The sequence below is a fragment of the Neoarius graeffei genome, chromosome 25, assembly GCF_027579695.1.
Source record: "Neoarius graeffei isolate fNeoGra1 chromosome 25, fNeoGra1.pri, whole genome shotgun sequence".
Taxonomy (NCBI): Eukaryota; Metazoa; Chordata; class Actinopteri; order Siluriformes; family Ariidae; genus Neoarius; species Neoarius graeffei.
In genome coordinates this window covers 19,901,276-19,923,712 of record NC_083593.1, presented here as the reverse complement: position 1 = coordinate 19,923,712, position 22,437 = coordinate 19,901,276, and the positions used below count along the sequence as shown (strand labels likewise).

General features: G+C 40.6%; 1 protein-coding gene across 3 annotated transcripts in view; it reads right to left on the bottom strand.

The window, feature by feature from the left end:
• synj1 (synaptojanin 1) overlaps positions 1 to 22,437 on the bottom strand; it is an 85,172-nt gene that overhangs the window by 45,547 nt on the left and 17,188 nt on the right. For 2 of the 3 annotated variants that reach the window (XM_060908954.1, XM_060908952.1), the window contains exons 5-13: positions 22,157 to 22,382; positions 21,959 to 22,042; positions 21,725 to 21,793; positions 15,335 to 15,396; positions 11,081 to 11,177; positions 10,570 to 10,745; positions 10,346 to 10,427; positions 8,762 to 8,914; positions 1,618 to 1,783 (exon numbers count right to left, since the gene is read on the bottom strand). In XM_060908954.1, the coding sequence (XP_060764937.1) occupies positions 1,618 to 1,783; positions 8,762 to 8,914; positions 10,346 to 10,427; positions 10,570 to 10,745; positions 11,081 to 11,177; positions 15,335 to 15,396; positions 21,725 to 21,793; positions 21,959 to 22,042; positions 22,157 to 22,382 (1,115 nt within the window). The remainder of the gene's footprint in view (positions 1 to 1,617; positions 1,784 to 8,761; positions 8,915 to 10,345; positions 10,428 to 10,569; positions 10,746 to 11,080; positions 11,178 to 15,334; positions 15,397 to 21,724; positions 21,794 to 21,958; positions 22,043 to 22,156; positions 22,383 to 22,437) is intronic. The other variant, XM_060908953.1, reaches the window with a different exon arrangement.

The following is a 22,437-nucleotide window of genomic DNA, read 5'->3' as shown; positions in this document are numbered from 1 at the left end:
AATACACACTCTTCCTGCACTTAGAGCCGTCTACCGCTACATACTTGGCAGAATACTTCACAAAGTCTCTGTGAAAACAATGTCCTTATATGTGCGTGCTGATTGCACTCAAATCAGTATCAGGTGTTTCCTATAATGACTGGGTCCCAAGTGCGTGCACAACGCACTCCGAAGGATCCCTGATTGCAAATACATTTTTTAAGTCGCAGTGAAGGTTAGACTCTGCCGAGACGCTGTGTTGCTTATGTTCACTTCGCTGTATAAGAATGAGCACCTTGCTGCAGTTGTAAAATTATTATTATGTTTTTTTTGGAATTCTTACCTTTGTGGAAATGAAAGGTTCGACACCGAGTCCCGCTGAATGCCCCCCCCCCCCCCCCATTTTTCCCTTCGACGTTTAGAAATTTCTCTAGTTTTTTCCCCCCGATGATGAATTACTTTTGGTAAATTAAAAAATCTGATGTTTTTGTTTTGTTCAGAACGATTTGCACATCCAAAAAACGCAGCAAAACCTTCCCACACCGATCAATAACAACTAACTCGGCTGAATGAAGCACTAAAAGCGCGTCCCCTATCAGTTGCTGTTGTTATGGGGTCATGTGACGGTGCAAAGCCTCTATACAACGTCTGCTTTAATATAAAGCTGTGATTTGAATTACAGCTCACACTACCGTCAGAGCCACACTGTTCCAGAAAATTAACTCCAGTTGGCTTTGGAATTTATCTGCACTGTGGTACAAGTCAAAATAATGCCGAGCAATCTTTAACCAAATAGCATCAAGTGTCCGCAACAGACATGTAACGATTCACCCAATTCACAATTTGATTCAATTCATGATATTGGGTTCACGATTTGATTTTCCCCCTATATTTGTGTTTTAAATTAAAAGAAAATTTTATGACCAAAAATGGTAATTTATCTTCCTATTATTTATCAACTTAAAACGTTCCTTTTGTTAAATAATAAAAAACTAAAAAATTGCTTCATTTTCTTAATAACAATAATTCACCCACATATGTAAAGCTTGGAGTAAAATATAATAGCTGTTTATTTAAAATATTATTTTATTAAAAATGAAAAAAAAAAAAGGTATGCACTTATGAAGTTCTGAACATTTTCTTCTCTTAAGCTTTTGGCAGTCTGTAAAAAAAAAAAAAAAGAGCTCTGATTTCTTGTTAAATTTGTTTGTACAGTCAATCGCACAACGGCCCCTTTCCCATTTTAGATCTGTTCTGTGCGTGTTTTCATGGCATTAGAGCTGTGTTACTTCCGCCTAGGGTAAAGTTGCATGCTATTGGACGTTACTGGGCACTTTGCTATCTATAGAATGCAATTATAGCTGGGAAAAACTAAGAGATATGCCTGATAATAACTGCGATTCATTCTTTACTTCATCGATTCAAAATCATATACTTGTATTGTGATTTATCGTTGCATGATAAATCGTTACATGCCAAGTTCACAGGTGTGGTTTTAGCATTTACAGTACATGGTAGTTGCAAGGAAACCTTGTTGAAAGAAAATAAAATGCACATGGCATCACCATGCCTGACTGATAAACATTTTTTTTTTTTTTAAAGTTAGTCAACTGTATTGTTGAAGTGCCATTTACATACCATACAGACTGCTGGTGGTGAGGAGAGCTCTAGCTTTATCAGCAAGGTCACTGTTTAGAGTGCTACCCAGCCTCAGAATATCAATAGCTTCTTGCTTTGAACTGTCAAAGAAGTTGTTCTGGATGGTCCTGGTGACTGAGCGTGCGCCGTCTTTCAGCTTTCCAGCCTGCACGCCACCACAAGTACAAAAAACACACAGAAAACCCCTTTATAAGCAACTGGCTCATGTGGAGAAAACATATAGCATAGATCCATGTAAAATATTACAGAGCCAGAAATTGAGAGCAGTAAACAGAGTGCACGGGTCAAATGCACAAGAACAGATGACTTCAAAGTTTATGACGTGACGTCAGCTTTAAGACAAAGGAACAGCACACTACTCTACTGAGGTGTACATTTCATCACCCAGTCAGAAATGCTTTATCTGTCTTCGTCTTGCCCCTTTTCTCTTCTCTACAACAACAAGGGTAATATTGTAAAAAAAGTAGATCCTAACTGTCCAGGGAAAGTATGAAAAATACAGGCATGTTAATCCTAAAATCCAGACTTTGACAGTGTAGGTGTAATTCACAAACCTTTTAATAGACATATCAGGTGAAAATTCAAATTCAATCCAAATTGCTTGAAACGGCTCTCATTGAACTCAGAACAACATACTTTTTACAGAATTAAAATATGTTTATCCGTTCTTGAGATATTACAAATCAAAGATTGAAAAAATGGCTTCATTTTTCAAAAACTGCTGTAATATTCTGTACGAGGATCACATGGTCCAAAATGGGCCTCATTAACCAGTGAGATCAAATGTTTTTTTCTTCATAACTTTTCTGGGCGGCACGGTGGTGTAGTGGTTAGCGCTGTCGCCTCACAGCAAGAAGGTCCGGGTTCGAGCCCCGTGGCCGGCGAGGGCCTTTCTGTGTGGAGTTTGCATGTTCTCCCCGTGTCCGCGTAGGTTTCCTCCGGGTGCTCCGGTTTTCCCCACAGTCCAAAGACATGCAAGTTAGGTTAACTGGTGACTCTAAATTGACCGTAGGTGTGAATGTGAGTGTCAGTGGTTGTCCGTGTCTATTGGCCCTTTTCCACTACCCTTTTTCAGCTCACTTCAGCCCGACACGGCTCGCGTTTCGACGACCTCAGAGCAGCATGACTCAGCTCGCTTCAGCCCTACTCAGCACCCAAAACTCGCACGGTTTTGGAGTGGGGCTGAAGCGAGCCAAACCGAGCCGAGTGGGGCTAGGGGCGTGAGCAGACACTCCCCTGTGCACTGATTGGTGAGGAGGAGTGTCCTCACATGCCCACACACGCCCCGCGAGCACGCTGGGATCTGTAAACACCGTAAACCCGGAAGAAGAATAATTACAGAAATTCTCGTAATTCGAAGCCTTATGTGCCTCGCCTCATCTATACGCTCTTGCCAGTATCTGTTGGCGTTGTCGGTGACAACAAGCCACAGCACCAAGACCAGCAACACTAACGACTCCATGTCCTCCATGTTTATTGTTTACTATCCGGGTCGTGAGACCACTGCTTAAAAGGTCACTGATGTCACTGTTTGCGCCGCCTAACGACATCATGTGACGTCCACCCACTTTCGCTAACTCCACCCAATGTGTCCACCCACTTCCAGCCAGCATGGTTCAGCGCGGTTGTAGTCGAAATGCAACCCCAACAGCCCCACTCAGCTCGACTCAGCCCAACTCAGCACGGCACGGCTCAGCCCAACTCAGCTGCGTTGGTAGTGGAAAAGCGGCATATGTGTCAGCCCTGTGATGACCTGGCGACTTGTCCAGGGTGTGCCCCGCCTTTCGCCCATAGTCAGCTGGGATAGGCTCCAGCTTGCCTGCGACCCTGTAGAACAGGATAAAGCGGCTACAGATAATGAGATGAGATGACTTTTCTATTTTTCAAGATATTTATATGGAAATCGGCAGGCACATAGATGGTTGTATACTGAATACAAAGCTTTAAAAAAATGGGTAAAAACCAATTATGCAAATTACTACTTAATTAGTCTTAAATTATGCTCATTAGGTAAAATGTTAAAATCGGTACACTCTGTTCTTCCAAGTTTCACCAAATGGCTTTATTTGTACAATATAAAGCTGATCTTAACTCTCATTTATACATCACAAAGAAGGAGAAATCAATGTTAATTATAAAATATGCATAAATAAGCACTGAATGTTATTCACATCTACCATTGTTTATCAAAATAAAAAAGTAATAAAATCATATTTCTAATACCCTCTTTGTGCTCTGTAGGCCTTTCGATTTCTAAGTAGGGCCTAATAGTGTTTATATGAAAGAATATAAATGATTATTTTGATTAATATTTACAGCTTTCAACGCTATCCTCGAAAAAAACTGCGTGAGCCACATCCAATAAACAATTCCACAGAAATGAATTGAATTGACACTCGCGTTTCTGACTTACGTTTTTTTAAATATATCATTCTGACCACTAAGACCTCAATATTTTTCATCAAAGCAACGACAGTTATATTCAAAAATAGTTATTTATTTACATGAATCAGTTCAATTTGAAAAAAAAAAAAAGTAGGTAAAGCTTTGAAAACTCACTTCAAAGTCTCCAGTGAATCAGGACATGAAAACTAGCTGATGAAAAAATTTTGCTGAATACTTCACCAGAAACAGTGAGAGCGAGAGAACATCCCGATAAAAGTTATCTGATTGATATTCACGAGTAATCCAGTCAGAAACCGATCAGAAGAGATTCGAGTAATAAAACACACTTTGCCGTGACTCAAAAACCACCGGCAGTTTCCTGACGTCCTGGAAGCGGAGTTTTTACTCTGTTGAACCAACTTCAACCTGTCATTACTCCCAAAGGACTGAACAGATCTTAACGAGATAAATTTATTTCTTGAAAGCAGAGATAAACTTTTTAATGATAGTACTCACGACAGAAAATATTCAAGAGTTAAGCAATGACAGATTTGAAAACTTAGATGAGCGTCTGCATGCACAATTTTCACAGCACAGCCAGCGAGCGTCTGATATGCCTACTTTTTATAATAAAAAGCAGGCCCTCTGGACTACACTTAAGTCCTAATTGCGACCAGTTCTAAACAGCTGCTGTGAGCTTTTAACCAGGCTTGTACAACCCCGATTCCAAAAGAGTTGGGACAAAGTACAAATTGTAAATAAAAACGGAATGCAATAATGTGGAAGTTTCAAAATTGCATATTTTATTCAGAATAGAACATAGATGACATATCAAATGTTTAAACTGAGAAAATTTATCATTTAAAGAGAAAAATTAGGTGGTTTTAAATTTCATGACAACACCACATCTCAAAAAAGTTGGGACAAGGCCATGTTTACCACTGTGAGACATCCCCTTTTCTCTTTACAACAGTCTGTAAACGTCTGGGGACTGAGGAGACAAGTTGCTCAAGTTTAGGGATAGGAATGTTAACCCATTCTTGTCTAATGTAGGATTCTAGTTGCTCAACTGTCTTAGGTCTTTTTTGTCGTATCTTCCGTTTTTATGATGCGCCAAATGTTTTCTATGGGTGAAAGATCTGGACTGCAGGCTGGCCAGTTCAGTACCTGGACCCTTCTTCTACGCAGCCATGATGCTGTAATTGATGCAGTATGTGGTTTGGCATTGTCATGTTGGAAAATGCAAGGTCTTCCCTGAAAGAGACATCGTCTGGATGGGAGCATATGTTGCTCTAGAACCTGGATATACCTTTCAGCATTGATGGTGTCTTTCCGGATGTGTAAGCTGCCCATGCCACACGCACTAATGCAACCCCATACCATCAGAGACGCAGGCTTCTGAACTGAGCGCTGATAACAACTTGGGTCGTCCTTCTCCTCTTTAGTCCGAATGACACGACGTCCCTGATTTCCAGAAAGAACTTCACATTTTGATTCATCTGACCACAGAACAGTTTTCCACTTTGCCACAGTCCATTTTAAATGAGCCTTGGCCCAGAGAAGACGTCTGCGCTTCTGGATCATGTTTAGATACGGCTTCTTCTTTGAACTATAGAGTTTTAGCTGGCAATGGCAGATGGCATGGTGAATTGTGTTCACAGATAATGTTCTCTGGAAATATTTCTGAGCCCATTTTGTGATTTCCAATGCAGAAGCATGCCTGTATGTGATGCAGTGCCGTCTAAGGGCCCGAAGATCACGGGCACTCAGTATGGTTTTCCGGCCTTGACCCTTACGCACAGAGATTCTTCCAGATTCTCTGAATCTTTTGATGATATTATACACTGTAGATGATGATATGTTCAAACTCTTTGCAATTTTACACTGTCGAACTCCTTTCTGATATTGCTCCACTATTTGTTGGCGCAGAATTAGGGGGATTGGTGATCCTCTTCCCATGTTTACTTCTGAGAGCCGCTGCCACTCCAAGATGCTCTTTTTATACCCAGTCATGTTAATGACCTATTGCCAAATGACCTAAGGAGTTGCAATTTGGTCCTCCAGCTGTTCCTTTTTTGTACCTTTAACTTTTCCAGCCTCTTACTGCCCCTGTCCCAACTTTTTTGAGATGTGTTGCTGTCATGAAATTTCAAATGAGCCAATATTTGGCATGAAATTTCAAAATGTCTCACTTTCGACATTTGATATGTTGTCTATGTTCTATTGTGAATACAATATCAGTTTTTGAGATTTGTAAATTATTGCATTCCGTTTTTATTTACAATTTGTACTTTGTCCCAACTTTTTTGGAACCGGGGTTGTAGTACTCGTGTTTTACTCGTGCCCTAATTTTAAGGACTTGTGACTTGACTTGAACTTGAGCACTGATGACGCAGAGTCGTACATTAACTGCATTCGGAGGCGTAAATTGTAGACAAGGACTTAGATTTTATTTCTTTATTTTTTGCAACATGCCATAATAATTTGGCATAAGATATTTATATCTACATGAATTTTTGTACGTATTTCGTGCAAGAGTGTCGCACCTGTTTGCCTTGGCGCGTGCATCAGATAGACTCTCAGACGCGCTCTGGACAGCGCGTGCGCCGTAAACGGTTTCACATAAAGGCAGCAACAGCCACCGTCAAATGGTGCGGTTGGAGTCTTGTTCTCGGACTTGACTCTGACTTTTCTGTAATGACTTGGACTTGAACACTAGGGACTCAAGACTGAACTCGGACTCGAGGTTTAGGGACTCGACTCCAACACTGCTTTTAACATTGCAGTCAAGTTTATGTGTTTGTTATATTTAATGACATCAAGCTCTAAAAAGTTATTGTGTGGATTACAGGAGTATATTTGAGTTGAGAGTATGTTTGTGGAGTTGTAAACTTGCTCACCTTAGTTACAAAGTAGTGCAGTTGCACTAGATTTGAAAGTTTACACAACTCTCTGCTACTTAGCCACATGCAGTGAAAATTGAAGATCGCATGCGAGTCGTATTTTATATAAACAACAACAACAATTGCCCTGTGTGCTGCCATTAACAACACAATCATTGCGACGAATGATGACTTTTTTTTCTTTTATGTGGACATGTGGAATATGGGCAGTGTGTGGCTGAGGTCTTCACAAAAAAAAAAATTACCATTGTCTTCTCCTTTGCACAATGTAATAATAATAATAATAATAATAATAATAATAATAATGTAGTAGCAGTAGTTTAAGAAGTAGTATCGACAAAAATCTGAAATCATGTATATTTTATTTTAGGGAGTTATAAATTCCAAAGCTATGTGCACACTATGGTTTATTCTGTTACAAAATGGCTGTACAAATTAAATGCCCAGTAAAATACAATCTGATCTTTAATAACCATGCACCATAGAGGCTCCATGGAAAATTTATCTGATATGTGATTAACGATTTCAGTTTATCACTTTATGACATCATTCGTTCTGCATTTTATTGATGAGTTTAGTATCATTTGTGCAATTTCAGCCAATCCCTGTCAATATTCATTCATTCATTCATTCATAAAACATCATCCACAGTAACGAAGTCAGTGTACTCCCCACCTATTAACTCAGAAATCCCTGAAAAATGTTTCTTTTAACAGTTTCTTGAATAGGTTTTAAGAAGTTTCTAACCTCTTAGTAACTTTTAGGGACACTTACAAAAAGACTTAGAGGTAAGGCAAGAGTCTTTGTGAATACGACACTAGATACACAAAAGTACAGACACGAGGACACAGTAGAAAGAGGGAGGACCGCGTGGTTGGTTTATGAACTTACCAGACAAGTAGAGAAGTTTCCAGAGGAAAGCAGAGGACAATAGCACACATACAAAAGTTAAGAGACAGACAAAGGTCCACAGTGGTGTAAAAGAAGACACATGTTTGAAGCTTACAAAAGGGCGTTTCAGTAAAGAACTCATTGGTGTGTCTAATTTGGCTGGACCATGAACGTGAATGTAAGGTCCTTGTCTTTTATTTGAAAGAAAATTTTAGACTGCGTAATACAGGTAGTCGTCGACTTACGACTGCGTTTGATTACGACTGACCGGTCGTAAACCGATCTGGTCGTAAGTCGGCCTATGTTAAATGAACGTAAGTATATTGTGATGTGTAATGATATTGTAATCATCTTAAAGTCTTATTTTCTCAACATTTTCTTATTTCATTACCTTGGCTCATTATTTGGTTTAAGTCCAACACTGCATACTACACTGCGTACAGTACAATTCATTTAATATGTGCAAAACAAAAAATACGAAATACAGGTGTGAAAAATAGAAAAAACATTTTAGTTTGAAACATACCAAAATACAAATGTAAAACATAGCAAAATACAAAATTTAGTGACCGCTGGCATCACTGGTGCTTGGCTGTGGGTCGTCTACGTCATCATCAGCTGTTGCAGCGCTCGGGCTGGCGGGAGCATTTGCTCGTTTCATAAACCAGGAGCTGGGGCGGAAACTGTATGACGGAGTGCGCGAGAGACTGCGCATGTGCCTGGAGCTGGGGCGGAAACTGTTGTACGCGGCGAGAGGCGCTGCCGGGAGCTGGGGCGGAAACTGTCGTACGCTCAGCTAGCTCAGCTGGGAAACACTTGCCAGTCATAACCAGACAGTCGTAAAGTCGATCGGTCGTAAGTCGCATAGGTCGTAAGTCGACGACTACCTGTATTTTGCTTTCACAAATGTCCCAGTTTAATCTATTCCTCTGAAAGGTTTGTACCTTAGCCTTGCCATCTAGAGCACCTGTGCCAGCATAGATCTTGCTGACCGAGTCTCCATTGAGTGACCACATGGTGCGGAAGACCTCCTGAAAGCGAGCCACCAATTGGGGCTTCTCTTTAAGACCCAGGGCATCCAGCTGCTTAGGCAACATCTGGGCACAAGAGAGGAGAAAAAGCAAACCTTAAAAAAAAAAAAAAAACACACACACAAGTCTGTAATATGCATATTGAGACTAGTTCACAGCTTTGATGTTTCCACATCACAGATAAGCCATGGATATTTTTAATTTAAGGCAAGAAGGTGGTGGTGTGGATTGGTCAGTAAATGCCTTTAGTATAAATACGTAGGTGATTATAGAAAATCACGTGCTCTGATTGGTCCAGAAAATCTGACTATTTCTCGAGGATTACATCGAGTGACTCGGCAAAATGGTGGCTAATCACTTCGTCACTGCAAGTGAGGAAGAATTACAAATTATGAAAGAAAATGTTCCTAAAAGCACTGAAGATGCTACGAAGTCTGGTCTAAAACTATTCAAAGGTAAGGTGGAATTGTGATTTATTTTATCTATTTCAAAACAAAAGTATTTTCTGTGACTCGGCATATTTAAGTGACAAGCCTGCGCTGCACCTTTATTACATTTGCATGCTGCTTTTGAAGTTTGAAATGATTTTTTTTAATACGATTTTTAAAAAATAAAATCACCTGTGTATTTATACTAAAACAATTATCCGCCTCAGGTTCAGTGAATATCGGTGAATAATAACCGAGACAAAGTTGAGGTTATTATTCACCAATATTCACGTCGCCTTTGGCAAATAATTGTTAATTATTTTTTTCGCGGTCCGGTTTCCATCAAATCCTGCACTCTGATTGGCTGGCGAGCGGGTCCGTATCCTACGATATGGACCCCAGTTACGGACCTCTGGCGACTCGCTCGTTCACAACAACAAACAAACATCGTAGCATTTTTTTGTCAACATTTATAAGATTTATTTATAAGATTATCAAAAATCTTATAAATTTTTGCCAGCATTTCTCAGGAGAATAGCATTAAATTTACAGCATGGATAGCGATAACGACAGTGTTCACAGCAAAAGCGAGTTTTACTACCCTGAGGAAGAAGAAATAAAAGAAAACATTTCAGGAGAAAGCGAAAAACCTCTAACTGTTGCTAACACCGAGCAAAAACATGGCTGAATCCTGAATGACTCAATTTTGTATAAATAGGGGACGACATAGGCAGCAAAATGTAGTTTTTTTTCCTGCCATGGAAGTGCACTTGTATACCGAGGAGGAAGCAATTTGCATTACAGCCGTGAATGAGGATTCAAAATGGCGGCTCGGCTCGGTTTTCCCTTTCAGGCGCTCTCGTTTTCTGTTAGAATTTGGTAAAGAAAAAAATAAATATATTATTTACCAGCTTAAGGTCGGTCCGTATGGTGAAATACCGTGACCTCGGCCTTGAATACTGACCTCGGCCCAGAGGGCCTCGCTCAGTACTTTCAAGACCTCGGTCACGGTATTTCACGATACAAACCTCCCAGCTGGTAAATAACACACACACATATATTAGCAAACCTCAAGTGCAAAGAAGGCTTGGACACTATTTGTCCTGTCCAGGCAGTCCAGACAGTTGACTCGTAGAGTCCCAGACTGACATCTAGAGAGAAAAGTGACAGCAACAACAACAAATTGTAATTCCAAAGATCATCTGAGAGAAAATATAAAAATCAGGACGTCTTTGGTTAAAAGTCAATTAAAGGATGTAGGAAAACCCTTTAAACTAGAGTGTATAAACCTACGTTTCAATTCCAATCTCAGCAGAGTAACAGAAGAAGCCACAGTCGTCCAGGAACCTGCTGATCTGTGGTTTCAGTACAGTCAAGAGTTTCTCCGTCTTCCCTCCCTTAACCATTTGGTGGTAGTCAAAGTTGACCATTTTCACAGAATTTGCATGCTCTGAGGCTTTCAGGTGACTCTGCATGGACCAGATGAACATCTGTTACTCAAAACTTACACAAATAAGACTCAAACCTCAAAACTAAAAACACATTCAGAGAAAAAACAAAAACAAACCAGCAACCAGAACTACAAATATAACATGCAAGCATGAATGCTAGTTTTTTTTTTTCATGAAATAAATCAGATTGCATGTAAATATCTAAACGAAAAAAAATTATACTAATATAATCATCCAGATTTATGGAAAGATGCATCGGACAACGTCCGCTGTTAAAAATGCTATATAAACAAAATGGAGGAGAATTTAGTTATAATAATCAGGAGAATAATTGAGGAAAAACAATAACTAACCTGGAATGCTTTGCTGAGCATGTGCTCCCCCTCTTTCATACCCAGCAGGTTAATGATCAACTGTTTACCATAGAGCCTCCTCAGAGCTGTAAAATGCCTGTTAAGATGATACGACCAGAAACAATTTCACATTTATATTTACAGCATGTACAATTAGGGACAGCGTAGTCGTAAAAACAGCATAAGCGGAACAGAAAGGCAAATTAACAGTCTGTAACTTTCAGTTCGATGAACCTCTTGGGGCATGATCAAGCAACATTTATTTCAATGGAATGACATAATTAGGAAATAGTAGGAATGATGCGTATTGTATATTGCTCTACACACTAGACCCCGAAGCCGCCGCCAGGCGCCGCTAAAACCGCCATTTAGAATTTGAGCCGCCGCCAGCCAATAATTTTGTAAGCCAATTTGAGCCGCTATCTAATAAAATTTGGCTGAGCCACTAAGAATTGTGTACATCAAATAATGGGTTTACCCACATCATGAGCTACAAGAAAAGTGACACAAACATGATCAACTGTACACACTAGTAGTAACACAATAGAGACGTATAGGCATACACTGTAGAGATTTAGAACTGATATCACAGCACAGAGAGCCACCACAAGCTTGCCGTTGTGACTACCTGTCTGGCTTCCCGCCCCTCACACCGTTACCACGATACACTGGGGAACCCGGGAACCCACCCAGAGCATCAATCGACTCCGATATCGACGAGATGGCTGCATTCTTTGCCGCTGCTGAGGGAAAGTGTAAAGGTATTTTTTTTTTGTTTGTTTGTTTGTTTCACATACTTCGAGATTGATAAAAAAAAAGTACTCCACCACTCTACTTTCATCATAGTAAGATAGCTGCCAGTCCTTCACTGGTCATTGCTAGTGAGAGTAGATAGCTAGATGCCTTCCTCGAACAATCCAGATTAGCTTATTATTAGCATTGAACTACAATCTTGCTAGATTTATATTTACAATGAAGTAAGAGACCAGGGGACCTGTGGTAATTTGCTATTTATTCCCCCCATTTGTTTGATCCGTTCGCCCGGATATATGCCACACAGTGACGTCCAGTATCAGCCATTTGTAGCCATAAACATTTTGGTGGCTGCAGCAGCCATTAAGGTTTTGGCTGAGTCAGCTAGCCAGCCAATAATTTCATCAGCCAGCCATTATCCTGAAAACAAACGGCTTCGGGGTCTACTACACACCAAAAACGGACAGGGTGATAAAACTAAGTGATATTGCAGAGAAATTAGGAAGGATAAGGAAAGAAAAGAATAAAATGAGTGCTCGTTTCCAAACAAAATGAGACCGAATAGCAATTAAATACAACCCCAAATCAGAAATAGTTGGGACGGTATAGAAAATGCAAATTAAAAATAGAAAGCAGTGATTTCAAAATGTACTTGGACTCGCGTGCAGACTCATCTATGTTGGTAAATGACATTATAAAGACTAAGCTTTTGTTTCAACACGTAAGGACTCGGACTTACCCAAATTTTCGACTGGCTTACTCCAGTCCTCGTCAAGGAATGACCCTGTGTTTCCAGCAAGCCAGTCGAAAATTTGGGTAAGTCCGAGTCCTTATGTGTTGAAACAAAAGCTTAGCCTTTATAATTGACTTGTACTTCATTGCAGACAGCATGAACCCAAGATATTTCAGATTTAGTCCGATCAACTTCATTTTATTCGTTAATATACATTCATTCCTGAGTTTGAGGCTGACAACACATTCCAAAAAAGTTGGGACGGGGGCAATTTAGGGCTAGTAATGAGGTCAAACAACTAAATAATGATGTGATTTGAAACAAGTAATCTCAACAGGTGATTTGGTACAAAATCAGTATCTAGGAAAGGCGTAATCTTTGAGGAGAAAGATGGGCTGAAGATCTCCAGTTTGTAAACACACTTGTGAGAAAATTATTGAAATGTTTAAAAACAATGGTCCTCAGAGACAGATATGAAGGCATTTGGGCATTTCACCCTCTCCAGTGCATGTCATCATTAAATGATTCAAGGAACCTGAAGGAATTTCAGTGCGTAAAGGGCAAGGGCGCAAGCCTAAGCTGAACACTTGTGATCGCTGATCCCTCAGACGGCACTGCATCAAGAACCGTCATTCATCTATAGCTGATATAACCACGTGGGCTCAGGATTACTTGGGCAAAACTTCGTCAAGTACTACAATACGGAGTTACATCCACAAACGCAAGTTAAATCTTTACTGTGTAAAGGGGAAGCCTTTTGTTAACTGTGCTCAGAAGTGCCGCTGACTTCTCTGGGCTCGGAGGCATCTGGGATGGACCATCACACAGTGCAAATGTGTATTGGGGTCAGACAAATCCATATTCCAGCACTTTTTTTTTGTAAGAAATGGATGCCATGTGCTCCGGACCCAAGATGAAAAGGAGCATCCAGACTGTTACCAGCAACAAGTCCAAAAGCCAGGGTGCATCATTGTATGGGGTTGTGTCAGTGCCCTTGGCAAAGGCAACTCACACATCTGTGATAGCAGCATGAATGCAGAAAAGCACTCTGAAATTTTGGAGCAACATATGCTGCCTTCAAGATGACATTTTTCCAGGGATATTTCAACAAGACAATGCAAAATCACATTCTGTACACATTACAAAGGCATAGCTGTGGAAGAAGAGGGTGCCCGTCCTCTCTGTCACCAACAGAGAATGTGTGGTGAATTTTAAAACGAAAAAAATATGATTACCACCCTGTACTGTTGCATACCTTAAGACCTGTTTGCAGGAAGAATGTGACAAAATAACACCGGAAATGCTTCACTGCAAAGTGTCTTCAGTCCCTAAACGTCTTTTGAGTGTTGTGAGAAGGAACGGCAACATTACCGATTGCCAAATGCTTTACCGTCCCACTTGAAATATGTTGAAAGAATCAAAGTTTAAATAAGTGCTTATTTGGGGGAACAAACGAACCCACAATAAAATCAAGGAGGTAAAACGTTAAATATTGTTTTGAGTGTAATACACGTCAAAGATTATTTACAAACCATCGTTTTCAGTTTTCATTTCAATAGGGGTGTTCACACGGCACATATTTGCATCGATGCTGCACCGATGTATTTTGTTGCGATATATCTTACACCGGTGTAAATTTTGTGGAGCGTTCACACGTCACAACCCTGCTTACTAGAGAGAAGCGTGTTAGCACCGGTGCAGCCCCACTTGCGTTCACACGGCAGTTTTTGCGACCGTGCTATACGATAGTAATAATGCAGAAATGAAATATGTGCATGCGTGAAAATGTACTTCCTTTTCCCGGTTGTCATGGCATCACCAAGTGCCGGGAAAACAACGTGGATGAAGACACCAGTGTTGCCAGATACTGCTGACGTTTTCCAGCCCAAAATATCCGCCAAAATGCACTTAAAACCACCCAATCTGGCAACACTGGAAGACACGCAGTTCTGTTGTTGATATTCGCCATTTTGGAAGCGCAAAATACCAGGATGCAAATTATGCAATGCCCGTATGTAATCAACTCTCCTGACGCGTAGCGAGTCTACCCCTGTAGTGTTCAGACGTCCCATTTTATATCGGTGCTGCCCCGCAAACTAGCATTTACTCCGGAGTAAATTTCTTAAACCACCTCCCGAGCAGGGTTAGATTTGCACCGGTTTAAGCAGCTTTCAGGGGCTACACCGGTATAACTTTGTACCGTGTGAACGCTCTACCGGGGCAGCCCCGGTGCTACACCGGAGTAAAAGTTGCCGTGTGAACACCTAATATACTGTCCCAACTTCTTCTGATTTGGGGTTGGAAGAAAACATACATTTTTATGGAACTCATTAAGGCATGACATGTACAGATAAGATGCTGGGTAAAATAACGTAAATGTGTGCTGTGCTTCAATTCAATGCCTAATCAGAGTAATATCGAATTTGGCGTTTTGTAATTAGATTTAGATCTATATTGATCAATATTTCTCAATTCACTAAATCGTTAATAATAAAAAATTCTCGACTCACACATTCCTCGGTTCGACTTTTAAAATTTTCCAAATATCTAAAAATACCTTGTTTTTGGTGATTTAAAAAAAAAAAAGCTGAAATGTAGAGTATTCAAAAACGTTTGACTGCAATTTAAGTCACAGTCCAAAGTTACGCTTCTCTTTATTGTTAGAAAATCCTGAAGGACGTTTTTCCTCATTTGACATTGACAGAGCAATGATGTCATCGCTTGACTGTGCTGCAGTGTTCCAGCAGGGAGCGGCATGCGTTAATTACCTCTCAAAAGCCGGTGCATTGGCCTCAAAACCGCGGGACAGCTTGACACGGTGGGAACCAACCTTTAGATATGGAGGAAGCAGAGAAAGAGGCATATCACACATCACATATTTAAAAAAAAAAAAAAAGAATATAAAAACGACACGGTAAAGGACAAGTGGAAAGACAGAAACAAAAGAAAGTCAGTCCAAAACTATCCAAAGGCTGTGTCAGGTGATTATATTTGCCTTTGTAGGAATTTTTTTTTTTGTTCCAAAGAGAAAGAGACACATTCACCATTTCACCAGCTTGCTGTATGTCAGCCTTAAAATGCAAAGAGATAAAGAACATCTAACCTACACCACCAAACACACAACACGCCTTCATTTCATTTACCATTTAGAAAGGTCACACCTGCTTCTCTTCCCAAAAATCCTTCAGTGAAACAACGATATCACAACCGAAACAAAACTGCATGATGTTAATTCTTTAAAAACAGCTCCCTGCTTCTAATTACTGCTTTCGGTCTTAAATCGACTGCATTTTGTAAACTAAACCACCGTCACATTTGGTCACATGATAAACGCGACCTGAGAACCTGCAACACCCCACTGTACTGTACTGTTACTATGGTATGACCAGTGGAAAGCTTAACACTTGACTGCGTAACAGCATAACTAATCAATATATACAGTACTACAGTACCAGTCAAAAATTTGTACACCCCTCCTCGTTCGTAGGTTTTTCTGCATTTTGACTGTTTTCTACATTGTAGAACAACATTGAAGACATCAAAACTATGAAATCTCATCTCATCTCATTATCTCTAGCCGCTTTATCCTGTTCTACAGGGTCGCAGGCAAGCTGGAGCCTATCCCAGCTGACTACGGGTGAAAGGCGGAGTACACCCTGGACAAGTCGTCAGGTCATCACAGGGCTGACACATAGACACAGACAACCATTCACACTCACATTCACACCTACGCTCAATTTAGAGTCACCAGTTAACCTAACCTGCATGTCTTTGGACTGTGGGGGAAACCGGAGCACCCGGAGGAAACCCACGCGGACACGGGGAGAACATGCAAACTCCGCACAGAAAGGCCCTCGGCGGCCACGGGGCTCGAACCCGGACCTTTCTTGCTGTGAGGCGACAGCGCTAACCACTACACCACCGTGCTGCCCCTGGCATTTAGACATACCTAATTCAAAATTTAAAAAAGTCACTTCACGTCTTAAAGTAATGATGGTTGTTGTTTCTCTTTACTTAGTTGTTCGGTTCTTGACAGAATACGGATTACTACGGTTGTGGAATAGAGCTCTTTACTGTATTTTAATTATTTACTATTTATGTATTGTTTGATTATCTGAAATGCATTAAGAAGGCAAGAAACTGCACTAGTTACCTTTTGACGAGGCATACCTGTTAATTAAAAAGCGTTCCAGGAGACTACCTCATGAAGCTGGTTAGGATAATTCCAAGTGCGCAAAGCATCAAGGTTAATCGTGGCTACTTTGAAGAAAATATGAAACATGTTTTGTTTTAGCACTTTTTTATTTGTTTACCATATAAAATATGGAGCATTATATGGAATTATTTCATCGTTTTGATGTCTTCAGTATTGTTCTCATACCGGCGAGTGGCCTAGTGGTTAGCGTGTCCGTCTCTCGATTGGGAGATCGCGAGTTCTAGTCACGGTCAGGTCATACCATACCAAAGACCATCATAAAAATGGTGCCCACTGCCATCTGGCAAAGCATGCTACAATACAGATGTGAGTGGGGAGTCAAACTTTCACGGTTCCCAGAGGACTAGCCCCCCACTGTAACCCTAGCTACGTAATATAGGCAAGAGGCAGAGGGCTACAAAACGGAGATTGGCGCCACGAATGGTGCGAGAAGGACTTTCAGTATAGTTCTACAATGTAGAAAATAGTCAAAATAAAGAAAAACCTATGAAGGAGTAGGGGTGTACAAACTTTTGACTGGTACTTTGCTTTCCCTCAGAATTAAATCCTACAAGTGAACAGAAGCAGAGTTTCTCAAAGCGGGATATGACAACCAAACAATCAGGAAAATGTGCAAATAACGTCCATGAAATAAACAGTGACGGGCTCTGTGGAATTTATTTTACGATAAAAGCAAAAAGTTTGAGATAAAAGTACAAAATGTTTAAGAACACAAATAGCTGTAGAACAGCATTTCACACACAGGTTTCCAAAACCAATAGCTGAAACCGAGTCCTGTACTAGTCCTCGTTGTGGAGGAGGAACAGGGTGTGTCTGTGTGTGTGCGCGTGCATGCGTGAGAGGGAGAGACTGATCACGACATGGTTCACATCCCGCTGCACACTGTCCTCACTGCTTCCTCTCTGTTACTGTAAACAACTTAATGATACTTCATCACACAGTCCCTAAACAACCCGAAGAACTAAACTCTGACCACAAGAATTACCTCCAGGACACCATGTGTGTTTAGGGGTTGACATGAGCACTGATCTAGACAAAATACACGAGTGATATCTCTCATGAATTGGTCCATGTGGACAGGAGAAACTGCAGACAGTCCTGATTAAGGGGTTAGAGCCCCAAAATATGTTGACATCATGTAACAAGGTTAACACTCAAATAACAACAGAGTGCGCGGTTGTGTCCATTATCAGGCTAACTTACGGTCAATTTGGGAATTATTGGCAGCCTTCAAGAGAAGGGTCAAAAATAACTGTACGCACAATGATTCATTTTTCATCAAACAAGCAGAGAAACAGCAGAAGCTAAATAAATACCATAAGAACTTTTTGTCCCCTCAAGAACATAAATAGCAAAAAAAAAAAACCAAGAGTGCTCTGAAAGTACAATATCCACCGCCGGCAACTATGCCATAACTCTGGTAAAATGTGGCTGAATTGAACAAAATTGCAATATGCGTATTACTGACATCTAAGAAAGAATCCTGTCAAGTTTCGTGAAATTCCTCCAAAAATCGTGAGAGGAATTGATTTCAGAAGGTGAGTACCCTTCCTGGGACGGACGGACAATCCAACGACATAATCCTCCTTCGGGCCTTTCAGCTAGCGGGGGATAAAAATCGTGAGGGAAGTTGATTTCAGAAAGCAAGCACACCTTGATGAAATTGCCAAAGTACAAGTTTGCTAATAATCAAGGGCAGAACTCAGGGAAAATTTATCCAAATTAAATTAAATTTCAATATGCGTATAACTGTCATATAACAAAGCCTTTTACCAAGTTTGGTGAAATTCCTCCACAAATTGTGAGAGGAGTTGATTTCAGAAGGAAAACACACTCATGAAATTGTCAAAGTATAGTTTTTTGATCAAGCGCTGTAACTCTGGGAAATTTTTCACAAACGAAATTAAATCACAATATGCGTATTACCATCATACAACCCCGATTCCAAAAAAGTTGGGACAAAGTACAAATTGTAAATAAAAATGGAATACAATAATTTACAAATCTCAAAAACTGATATTGTATTCACAATAGAACATAGACAACATATCAAATGTCAAAAGTGAGACATTTTGAAATTTCATGCCAAATATTGGCTCATTTGAAATTTCATGACCGCAACACATCTCAAAAAAGTTGGGACAGGGGCAATAAGAGGCTGGAAAAGTTAAAGGTACAAAAAAGGAACAGCTGGAGGACCAAATTGCAACTCATTAGGTCAATTGGCAATAGGTCATTAACATGACTGGGTATAAAAAGAGCATCTTGGAGTGGCAGCGGCTCTCAGAAGTAAAGATGGGAAGAGGATCACCAATCCCCCTAATTCTGCGCCGACAAATAGTGGAGCAATATCAGAAAGGAGTTCGACAGTGTAAAATTGCAAAGAGTTTGAACATATCATCTACAGTGCATAATATCATCAAAAGATTCAGAGAATCTGGAAGAATCTCTGTGCGTAAAGGCCAAAGCCGGAAAAGCATACTGGGTGCCCGTGATCTTCGGGCCCTTAGACGGCACTGCATCACATACAGGCATGCTTCTGTATTGGAAATCACAAAATGGGCTCAGGAATATTTCCAGAGAACATTATCTGTGAACACAATTCACTGTGCCATCCGCCGTTGCCAGCTAAAACTCTATAGTTCAAAGAAGAAGCCATATCTAAACATGATCCAGAAGCGCAGACGTCTTCTCTGGGCCAAGGCTCATTTAAAATGGACTGTGGCAAAGTGGAAAACTGTTCTGTGGTCAGATGAATCAAAATTCGTTCTTTATGGAAATCAGGGACGCCGTGTCATTCGGACTAAAGAGGAGAAGGATGACCCAAGTTGTTATCAGCGCTCAGTTCAGAAGCCTGCATCTCTAATGGTATGGGCTTGCATTAGTGCGTGTGGCATGGGCAGCTTACACATCTGGAAAGACACCATCAATGCTGAAAGGTATATCCAGGTTCTAGAACAACATATGCTCCCATCCAGACGACGTCTCTTTCAGGGAAGACCTTGCATTTTCCAACATGACAATGCCAAACCACATACTGCATCAATTACAGCATCATGGCTGCGTAGAAGGGTCCGGGTACTGAACTGGCCAGACTGCAGTCCAGATCTTTCACCCATAGAAAACATTTGGCGCGTCATAAAACGGAAGATAAGACAAAAAAGACCTAAGACAGTTGAGCAACTAGAATCCTACATTAGACAAGAATGGGTTAACATTCCTATCCCTAAACTTGAGCAACTTGTCTCCTCAGTCCCCAGACGTTTACAGACTGTTGTAAAGAGAAAAGGGGATGTCTCACAGTGGGAAACATGGCCTTGTCCCAACTTTTTTGAGATGTGTTGTTGTCATGAAATTTAAAATCACCTAATTTTTCTCTTTAAATGATACATTTTCTCAGTTTAAACATTTGATGTGTCATCTATGTTCTATTCTGAATAAAATATGGAATTTTGAAACTTCCACATCATTGCATTCCGTTTTTATTTACAATTTGTACTTTGTCCCAACTTTTTTGGAATCGGGGTTGTACAACAACAAGGCCTTTTGCCAAGCTTTGAGAAATTTGTCCAAAAATTGTGAGAGGAGTTGATGTCAGAAGGCAAGCACACTTTTGAAATTGTCAGAGTACAAGGTTGTTAATCAAGGGCCACAACTCTGGTAAAATATGACTGAATTGAACAAAATAATAAATATGCGTACTACCGACAAATAACAATGCCTTTCGCCAAGTTTGGTGGAATTCCTCCACAAATTGTGAGAGGAGTTGATTTCAGAAGGAAAACACGCTCTCATGAAATTGTCAAAGTATAATTTTTTGATCAAGGGCTGTAACTCTGGTAAAAGGTGACCGAATTTAACAAAATTACAATCTGAGTAGTACCGACATATAACAAAGAATCCTGCCAAGTTTCGTGAAATTCTTCCAAAAATTGTGAGAGGAGTTGATTTCAGAAAGCGAGCACCCTTCCCATGATGGACAGACGGACATCGCCACGACATAATCCCCCTTCAGGCTTTTCGGCCAGCGGAGGATTACAAAAAAAAAAAGTCTTTGCACTGCTAGAGAATATTTTAAGAATGCAAATAAATAGTCATTCTTGGTAAAACAATTATTTAAAAAAGTCCATCTCCAGGGGGAAACTAAAAAAAATCTTTCCACACAAAACCACACAAATTGGTGTTGGTCTGCACCATCCAGGTAATGGACCAGGTAACGAGGTAATGGAATGGGTGCCAGTAATTACAAAAGGGGGGGGGATTACTTGGATAAAAACAAAATTCCACAGCATCCCTATATGCTAAATCTCAAAACCTTCATTTTCACAATAGGTGCCAATAGTTCTGTACATGGCTGTACTATATTACAGTGAGGTCATCAAACAGAGTTTCTGTGACTAAGCGTGCTTTGTGTTCGGTGAATACAGTGACTAGTATAGACTGGGTGTTGGTTTACCATCGTCATGTAGCAGGACTGTCCAACCTACTTGTAAGCTACCTCCTCTCTGTGCAGGTCTCTGCCGTAAATATTTAACGTTATCTTCAGAGTCGCATCCAAAGCACCTCAGGTTACGCTCAGATTCTTGGAAAAACACATCAGAACCTTGCTTTTATATCTGTTTGCTATTCTGAACATTGGCCCAACATGGGATTAGCATGGAGCAAAAGAAAAGCAGAAGCAAAAGATGCCCTCCAGAAATCCCCAATGGCACATGTAAAGTCATGACCTCTGTTCAATGTCAGTGGAAAGACATTCTGTGGCCTGCTTTGTGTTGTTTAACATTTTAAGATAGGACGCCTCGTAAAACTGGGTGCTTTACCACAAATGCTTGGTCTTATTATAAAGAGCTTTTTTTTTTTTAAAACCACTGACATTGCACAAAGTGACAGCCTAAAAAAGACCATACACCAAAATGGATGTGGAACTGAGCCTTGCAAATACCAGTCTGTGTTTTGTGTCCTTCCTGATTGTGCCCGAATGGCGGCTTTGATTCAGATGTGACAAAATTCCCTGGACAGAATTATTCCAACAACATGAACAAGGTGGTCAGCAGCTGCTGGTGTAGATGTGCTGACTCAGTGCCCTTTACTGAATCCAGTAATGGCATTATTACCCTGAAATGCCATTTCTAACGGAATATGTCAATTGAGCCACGTAAATTGTCCATGCATTTACCTGTATACCTGGCTGCTCCCAGAACAACGGTATAGATCCACGGACTTGAATGAAAGAAGAGACTTTGTCATCAAGGAAAATAACCTGTGGGCAACACAACGTTTTTACGTAATTATAAACGGCTACATATACTCACACTAATGACTGGCTTTATAAAGAAGATGTAAAAGCCCACTACAAAAATCAAAAACCGCCCACCTGCTCGGTCTCCACAAAGTTGGCCACCTGGCCGTCATCATTGGTGCCGCGCACGTTGAAGCGTGTGCCTGCCCTCTCAGAGCTGAGGCGAGAAATGACACAGGCTTTGGCCTGCTTGTGGCCAGCGTAGATGGTGCGGATCTCCACTCCACCACACATCAGCCTCAACAGCCAGTCATCACAGTTTACACCATAATGCTTTAGGTGCAGATGCAGGGATTGATTCCTGATACGGTCCAACAAAATATGTAAGGACTGTGTATAATTATCCTCCAGAAGTA